Source organism: Lactuca virosa, chromosome 4, assembly GCF_052849685.1.
Source record: "Lactuca virosa cultivar CGN04683 chromosome 4, Lactuca_virosa_CGN04683_v6, whole genome shotgun sequence".
Taxonomy (NCBI): domain Eukaryota; kingdom Viridiplantae; phylum Streptophyta; class Magnoliopsida; order Asterales; family Asteraceae; genus Lactuca; species Lactuca virosa.
This window is the reverse complement of record NC_136429.1, coordinates 38,238,833-38,247,642: the sequence shown is the minus strand read 5'-3', so window position 1 is coordinate 38,247,642 and position 8,810 is coordinate 38,238,833. Positions and strand designations below refer to the sequence as shown.

General features: G+C 34.9%; 1 protein-coding gene across 1 annotated transcript; it reads left to right on the top strand.

The window, feature by feature from the left end:
- Window positions 1-5,389: 5,389 nt before the first annotated feature.
- Window positions 5,390-7,490, top strand: LOC145104298 (uncharacterized). Its single transcript, XM_079041563.1, has 6 exons — window positions 5,390-5,708; window positions 5,798-5,833; window positions 5,934-6,146; window positions 6,581-6,751; window positions 6,866-7,008; window positions 7,098-7,490. Exons 1-6 carry the CDS (start codon window positions 5,390-5,392, stop codon window positions 7,488-7,490), a joined length of 1,275 nt encoding a protein of 424 aa, XP_078897689.1.
- Window positions 7,491-8,810: the final 1,320 nt, after the last annotated feature.

Genomic DNA, 8,810 nt, shown 5'->3' with positions numbered 1-8,810 from the left:
ACGCGTCGGTCTTCGGACGTGCCACGATTCGGATGACTCAGCGAGAACGGACACGGGGCGGCTCGCAAGGGAAGGGAGACGTGGCTCGCTTCGGTCATGCCACGGACCAGACACACGTCTCGCATGTGCAGGTGCTACGTGGCCGAACCTGTGCCATGCGAAATTTCTCGGATTTTGGGATTTTTCTCGATTTTTGTGCCACAAACTTCTAAAATCCATAACCTTCGCATAGGAGCTCCGGTTTTTACGTTCTTTATATGCACGCGTAGGTAAAATTACGCTCTACAACTTTCGTTTAGACTTCGTCGGCTAAATTTGAATTTAATTTTAATATTATTATTTTTAACAGACCGGGACAGGAAATCCATTAAAAATTCATAACTTCTTCATCCGACGTCCGTTTTCATCTGTCTTTTTACCATTGTACTACTATTGACGAGACTTTCGATTCTCGTTTAGGTTGTGTCGGCTAAAAATCACTCGATCTAAAATTCGAGTTTTTAGCTGTCTACCGCTAAGCTGAAACTTAGAAAAATCATAACTTCCTCATACGAAGTCAGATTTGGGCGCTCTTTTTATGCATACTCTCGGTTTAACGAACACTACAACTTTCATTTAGATCACTAATGCTAAAAAGTAGTTTATCAAAAAATCACTTTTTACGTCATTCGGCATCGTGCCGGTTTTGTCGCAAAACTTCGACAGGTCATAACTTCTTCGTTATAACTCGGATTTCGGTATTCTTTATATATCTGGAATCCTTATCACGACCACTAAAAATTTCTTAATAGATATCAGCTTTATCTAATATTTATTTTCGACGCTCATTTTTATTCTTAATTAATTAAATCCTAATAATTAAGCATAAAACACATAATTCACATAATAATCACATAATTCCTCTTCATTTCTTCAAAATGAGTTACAAAGGTTGACCTAGACTATTACATCATCATTAATGCCCATCTTAGAAACACGGACGTTACAATATCCAACACATACATATCACTTTTCCTGTTGGTAGTGTGAACTATTGATTTATTTTAATCACTAATTTTCCCTTCCTTCTTGTTGAAATGAACCTAGTAATCAACATCACAAAGCTGACTGATTGAGATGAGGTTAAGTTTGAGTCCCTTGACATATGAAACAATTTTAAATTCCACGGTCTTACACTTAATGGTTCCAAAACCCTTAGTTTTTCCCTTGCTGTCGTCTCCGTAAGTCACTATATGGCCATCCTTTTTCACAAAATCATATAGGAGAGACTAAAATCTTGTAATGTGTCTGGATTATCCGCTGTCAAGATACCGTACATGCTCCTAACCCTACAATTCTAAGAAAACAAATTAGAACACACTGACCCATTTTTCAATGGGTCTTTTCACTAAGGATTTAGTATTAAAAATATCATAACTAGTAGTAGTAAGACAATTTAATGAGTTATTCTTTTTAATCCACTTATCATTTTGGATGTGAATATTGTTAGTTCTTTTTGTGTTTCTCCAAAAGTACGGTCAATTATTTGATGAGATGCATCTCCACATCGATAGGAAACCCTTACACCATATTTTTTGTTTTTATTACATGAATTGATATTTTTCAAGAATTTAGGTTTCCAAGGAGATGAAATATTTTCAGGAAGCTTGTGAACTTTTGAAAAAACTTTAGAGACAAAGGATCTATCAGTGTGGCAGGATAAGAAGATAGATAACTAACACGCTGATGTGCATAAAGATTCATTAGTGTTAGAAGAAATTGATTCGTCAGTTTCTGTAAGGTCACATCTTATGATCTGATAAGTCAAACACTCTATACACTAACTACCAGTGCCAGCATCAACATCACCATCAGCGCCGGTGCCTAAAGCCTTATCAGTGTCAGTGTGTACTCACATAATCGTATGTCTTGGTGACAACCCATTTTCTTGGTGAAAGATAATTTGGAGAATCCTTTGTGTTCTTTAGTTTTTCTGTTCTTTACTTGCTTTGTATGTTTGTTCTTGTTTATTATACTTGAAGTGTATCCGAACGATACAAACCTTCAATTGGTATCAGAGTGGGTTTTTGATACACTCAAATAATCATGTCGACTTCCAATAATTCCAAATCCTTTGGTCTCAACAAGATTCCTCCTTTCAATGAGCACAACTTCGCTATATGGAAAACTAAGGCCATGGTTGTTGTTGAAACCATGGACTATGAGATGCTTAAAATTGTTGAAAATTGTCCTCATATTCCTCTGTATCAACCTATGGTCAACAATGATCTATTGGTCCTTTTTAGCAAAAACCAGAGACTAGTTATGACGACGATCACAAGAAACTGATTGTCTTCATGTAAAAGGTAGATCCACGATAGGAGATATGAGCACCGTCTTACACTTGATGGTTGTGGCATGAAATTCCATGATGTTACACTAGTTTCCAGCGCTGCACTTATTGTCAAACGTTACGAAGAAAGCAAATCAAATGGATGTCGAAGAGCTCAGTTTAAGGGAGGCAGTTTAGCAAGCAGATCCACTTCAGAGAAGAAAAACTTAGTTAACTGTTTTCACTGTGGAATCCTTGACCATTTTGCTAGGGACTGCAAAAAGAATAAAGAAGCTCAAAGTCCAGAGAACCATGAAGTTTTATACAAGAAGTTTTTAGCACATTTGAAGAAGGAGAATATTTCACTTGCAAAAGCTTTCATTGCAAGACAAGAAATCATGAAGAATGGGTGGAAGAAGAGCATACATCTGAAGATAAGGGGCTAAATGTTAAGGGTTTAATGGCTCTTATCAATGATTCCCCTGATGGTAATCTCAACATGTGTGATGATGATACCTCTCAAGTTGTCCAAGGATTAATTCAAAATCAAAAACATACTTGCTTCCTAGATAGTAGGTGCTCTAGACGCATGACCGATCTCAAGTATCCTTAACAGATTTTGTGGAGAAAGATGGTCCTATTGTGGTTTTTGGCGACAACAATGAAGAAGCTATCATAGGAGTTGGAACATTTGATTGCAGGGAGTTCAAGCTGAAGGATGTGTTCTATGTAAAGGGTCTTAAGAGAAAACTTATCTCCATCAGTCAATTTTGCGACGCTGGGTATAAGGTTCTCTTTGATTGCTATGAAGGAAAGCTTTTTTACTCTAAGAACAAATTTTTGTTCGTTGCACTTAGGGACAACAACATTTACATGCTTTGATTTTTCTTGTTTAGACAATTCTACTTTATGTTTTTGACTTTATGCTTTGCTACTTTAAAAACTTCTAAACATAAGCTACTAAAATTTTGGTTTACATTGATATTTTCTTGGCTTCAATTTTTTTTAACTTTTATTTTACCAAATAAGTATACATTGTATATTATTCTACCAACATTTCCTATACATGTTCTTCTCTTTCAATAGTTATCTTAACTGATTAGTTCCTTTGGAAAGGATCAGCGTGTCATTCCTTGAATGCAACACATTCCTAGTCGATCTAGTTCAAGCTGACTCTGCATCTTTTCTTCAATGCCAACCGCACTCTCCCCGATGTTGATGCTCACGCTGATTGACAAGTTGCATCATGTTGATGAGACCAGATAGGAGAGAACTTCGCCAAAAAGTGTTCTTCTGGGAACATATCTCTTCCTTCTTGGAGACCCTATCTCTGTTGAAATGGGATAAAGTGAAGTTAGGTAACATAGCACGTTTAATTTCCATAGACGTTTTCACCACTATACGTCCCTTCATAAATCCAAATGCATCTTCAACAAGAAAGTGGCCCCACCTTCACTTCTTTCACAGATCACAATGAGTGGGACCTTCGAGTTTTGTCTTGGTGAGTCTCATAAATCATTGGTTGCAAATACCGGTTCATGTTCTTCTCTTGTTATTGGTGAACATGAAGCTTGGAATCAATATGGAATATCTCAACGATTAAAGGAATTCTCTCTTTTTTTACTATGAATTGTGTTTTGTTTGATATATTTGATCTTGTTTGCTCTCATTTATAAACCATGTCGAGGAGTGTATATCTCGGAAAAAGGAAGTACATTTATGGCTCTTCAACTCAAAAGATTTGGTGGATCGAGTCTTTATCATCTTTCTGAAAAAGCTGCACATATATCACTTTTAGAATATTTCCTTGGTTAACTAACTCCTTTTTTTGTATTCTTATATTATTTATTATTTTGTCTTGTACCATTCTTATGGATATTGACGGTGGCAATCTTCAAGACAAGTATGTAACTATTAACAAATCAATGTCCCTAGAAGCATGTTGTTGTATGTATCTAAATATCTCTAAGTATCTCATCAACGAGACCGTCCGCTGATATGACATTGAGTCACCCATTCACGCTGATTGTCTAGCACAATCTAAACTTTCAAAGTGACATTTCTTGGTCCAAATTACAAAAAAAAATTATAGAAAGGGTTGGGTGTTCTCTTTTAGTCAATTATCATTTACCTTACTTCGTCCCTAGAAGCATGATTTTCGTATGCATCAAGTCTCATGTTCTGCTGAAACATCAATCATAACTCATTGGCTTACCCTTATTACATAGTCATCGGCATAAGAGATATTTTCTGGTCCTTAAATGATGAAGGGTTATTCATGTCCTTGACCTCCTAGCCTGAGGTATGACATGGTACCATTAAACGGATTAACGGTGAACTTCAAAGTAGATGAGTCTAAGTGCTATTATTGTGTATGTGTTGTTTATATGTGTTGAGACTTCGGGTAGTCTCCAGGGTTGCTGATAACCCATGGGGTGTGTTGTTGCCCATTGAGACTTCGGGTAGTCTCAAGGATTGCTGATAACCAGTGGTTTTTTATGTGTTGTGATATATTTGATATATTGGGGAACTTACTAAGCTTTGTGCTTACAGTTGTTGATTAAATGTGTTTTAGGTACTTCTGAGGATCGCGGGAAAGCGAAGGCTTGATTGTACACATTTGCTTGGAGATTTTTTTACTGGATATTTTAGGACACTCTAATATTTTGATGTGGAATTCTATTTGACATTATGATTTTTATGGGTTGGCTTTTATGAAAAATGTTTTTCTATGGGCTTAAAAATGAAAATTTTTGTTTGAAAATTTGGATGTTACATTGTAGTGATGAAGTCTAAACAACCATCCGGTAATCAAAAACATAAAAAGAGAAAACTAGAAAATGTAGAAAGGTCGTTGTCGGTGCTGTAGATAAGTTTATCCATATACATCCTGTTGAAAAGTCTGTTGAAGATCATGTTGAACACTAAGAACATGTAGAAGTAGAAGTAGAATAGGCAGAAGAGCAAGAGCCCATTAAAGATCTTGTTAATCTTTGTGATCCAAGAAGGTGCGAAAAACTTAATTATGAGGAGGTTAAACTTTTGGTCAAGAAAGTTCCTAAAAGAGATACTAGTATTATGTATCGTCCCTACGATAAATCTGGTAGAAGATTTTATGCAGCTTTATATATAAGAACTTTATCAAATTTGGAGAAGTGTGATAGGGAATCGCTAGTATATTCGAAAGAGCTCGACAAGGTATTTTGTTTTTGTTGTAAAGTGTTTAGAAAAGGTATTTCGAAAGGTAAATTGGGTGATGAAGGTTATTCGGATTGGCATCGTGTTACCAGTAGAGTTAAAGAACACAAAATTTCATTGGATCATCTCACAAATATGAATAAGTGGTTTGATATGCGTAAAAGATTGAACTTGAACGAAACAATTGATAAAGTTCAACGTAAGCAATTCAAAAAAGAAATAGATTACTGAAACAAGCCCTTTTGTGAATCATTAGAGTAGTGAAATTTCTTGCTAAACATAATTTAGCATTCCGTGGATCAAATGAAAAGTTGTATAAAAAAGGTAATTATAGATTGTATATTTTTTCTCCAATTCCAACAAATACCTTTTTGTTAATTATTATGACTGATTCCACTTCTTATTTGTTAAACATATTTAACAGGTAATGGAAATTTTTTGGGTGTCATTGAAAGGTTGGAAGAGGTTGACCCGGTTATCAAAGAGCATGTGTGGCGAATCACAAATGACGAGCTTCATGTGCATTATCTTGGGCACACAACCCAAAACGAACTAATACTTTTGACAACTCAAGAAATTAAAAAAGAACTTATCAAGAAGATAAAGGATGCAAAGTACTACTCAATCATACTTGATTGTACTCCCGATTCAAGTCACCAAGAACAGATGACTATAATAGTGAGGTATTTAAAGTTATCATATAATTATGTTACTGTCGAGGAGTCCGTTTAGGTTTTTTGAATGTTTATGATACCTCTGGAAAACGACTAGTTGATATTACACTTCAGGATTTAAAGTCTCATGGTCTTGAAATTGATGATATGTGTGGTCAAGGCTATGATAATGGAACAAACATTAAAGGGAAACACCAATGAGTGCAAAACAGATTTTTACATATAAATCCTAGAGCATTTTACACTCCTTGTGGTTGCCATTCTTTTAATCTAACATTATGTGATATGGCTAACAAGTGTGTTAAAGGAAAGAACTTTTTTGGACTCATCTAATGCATTTATATTATCTATGCAAATTCAACTAAGAAGTAGAAAATTCTGAAAGATAATGTTAAAGCTTTGAGTCTTGAGTCATTGTGTCAAACTCGTTTGGAAATACGGGTTGAGCGTGTAAAGGATATTAAACTGCAAATTGTTGATGTACGGGAAGCTTTACTTCAAGTTGGAGAAAAAGATAATAATGCTACAATTTCAAGTGAAGCAACTTCACTAGCAGAAAAAAAACTTGGTGACTTAAAAATTTTGGTATCAATTGTTATCTGGCATCAAGTACTAAACCATGTGAATATAGTGAGTAAAAAGTTATAGTCAAAGGATATGCATCTTGATAATGTTATTACAGAAATAAACAAGTTGATTGGGAACTTCAAGGATTATATAGAAATTGGTTTTTTAAAAGCGATTGATGAAGCTAAGGACATTGTTATTGAAATGGGTATTGATCCAATATTTCCAAAAAAACTTTTGATTGAAAAGAAAAAAAAGGTTTGATGAGAGTTCAAGTAGCGAAGAAGTTTCATTTACACCCGAAGAGAATTTCCAAGTCAATTATTTCTTATACATTGTTGATCAAGCTATTTCTTCTCTTGAGACAAGATTTGAACAATTCAAGCAATATGACAAAGTATTTGGTTTTTTTGTTTCCACATAATTTGAGGGGAATTGAAGATAAAGATCTTAAGTCGTTTAGTCATCGTCTTGAAAAAGCACTCAAGTTTGAAGAAAGATCGGTTATTGATACCGAGGAATTCTATACGGATTTGAAATTATTCGAGACATTGAAAACCAATGAATTTAGCAACCTTATAGATGTTTTGATGTTTTTAAAAGAACTTGATTATTTTCCAAATGCAAGCATTTCATATAGAATAATGTTGACTATTCCAGTAATGGTGGCATCTGCAGAAAGAAGTTTTTCGACATTGAAGTTTTCGAAGTCTTACTTACGCACCACAATTTCCCAATAAAGACTTAGCGGTTTGGTGATGATATATATCGAGAACAAAATCTTAGAGAGTATATTCTACGAAGAGTTGTTCAACCAATTTGTTATCAAGAATGCTAGGAGAGCTTCACGGATCGTCGGTTAGCTGTTACATTATGTAATTATTCATTAAAATACTATGATTTTGCTATGTTTGTTGCTATAAACTTTAATTTAATGTAGAGTGATGTTGTTACCTCCGTACAACAACCTATCTTAGAGAATCGTAATACACCTAATAATAAGGGTACCAAATTGGATAAAGGTACCTCACAATTGTTTGAGGTACATATTTAGTTTTCTATATTGTATACTCGTTATTGCATTGTTAGTATTTAATATGATATAACCCTTAACTTAATGTTGGGTGACATTGTTACCCTCTTACAACAACCTACCCACGAGATGAGAGCCCGTTATAAGATGATGGACTTGTACAAATATATACCATACGTATAGATAGTGCAGGTAACCATGCATCCTTAGATAATGAAGACATCATTGAGGTTGCCCAGTCAAGTTACCAAACCCCCACCATCGTCACTAAGGTGTACACAACGAGCGATGCATGTTTCAGTTTGGTTGAAGTATCCGTGAGTATGAGTATAAATAAAAAGAAAAGAACGTAATCATGTTTGCCCACCAACTATGGACGATTGCATGGACAATAGCATTGACAATTTATATCTAAGCGTGATGCTTTGTTATTGTTTGATTATCGTTATCTCATTTATATGTCGCTTATGGAGTTTGGGATGTGTCTATATGGGGAAATTGATTAATGGTGGTTAGATAGTGATGTAAGTTTTATATGTTTTCTTGTTATCATTATACAATAAATATTTAGCTAGGTTACATACTTTCTTTTATGCATATTGATGAACTTTTATTGAAGAATTCAAATTTGCTGACAAAGTGGTATAAGTTTGTGTCGAGGATGGTAAATATTTTAGTTTGCATGGCTTCCTTGAATCGGCTCGCGACTAGAACTAATTTGGTTAATCTTTGTGTGGTTTGTTCCGTAGATGAGGACAACATGAATCATCTATTCATTAAATGTGAAGTTGTAGTGAGAACTTAGGATGCTATTTGTATGTGGATGGACCTTGTTCGCCTGAATTGGAGTACGGTCATGGATATTTGGTCATGGTTTACTTCGGTCCAGGTGCTATATTAAAAAAATTCAGTCATTGAGCCTATCTTGATAACCACTTTAAGGGTGTTATGGATGCTTCAGAACTCGACTATGTTTGGGAGTAACAAACAAGGAAAGGAGACTACCATGTACTCGATTATTGATTAT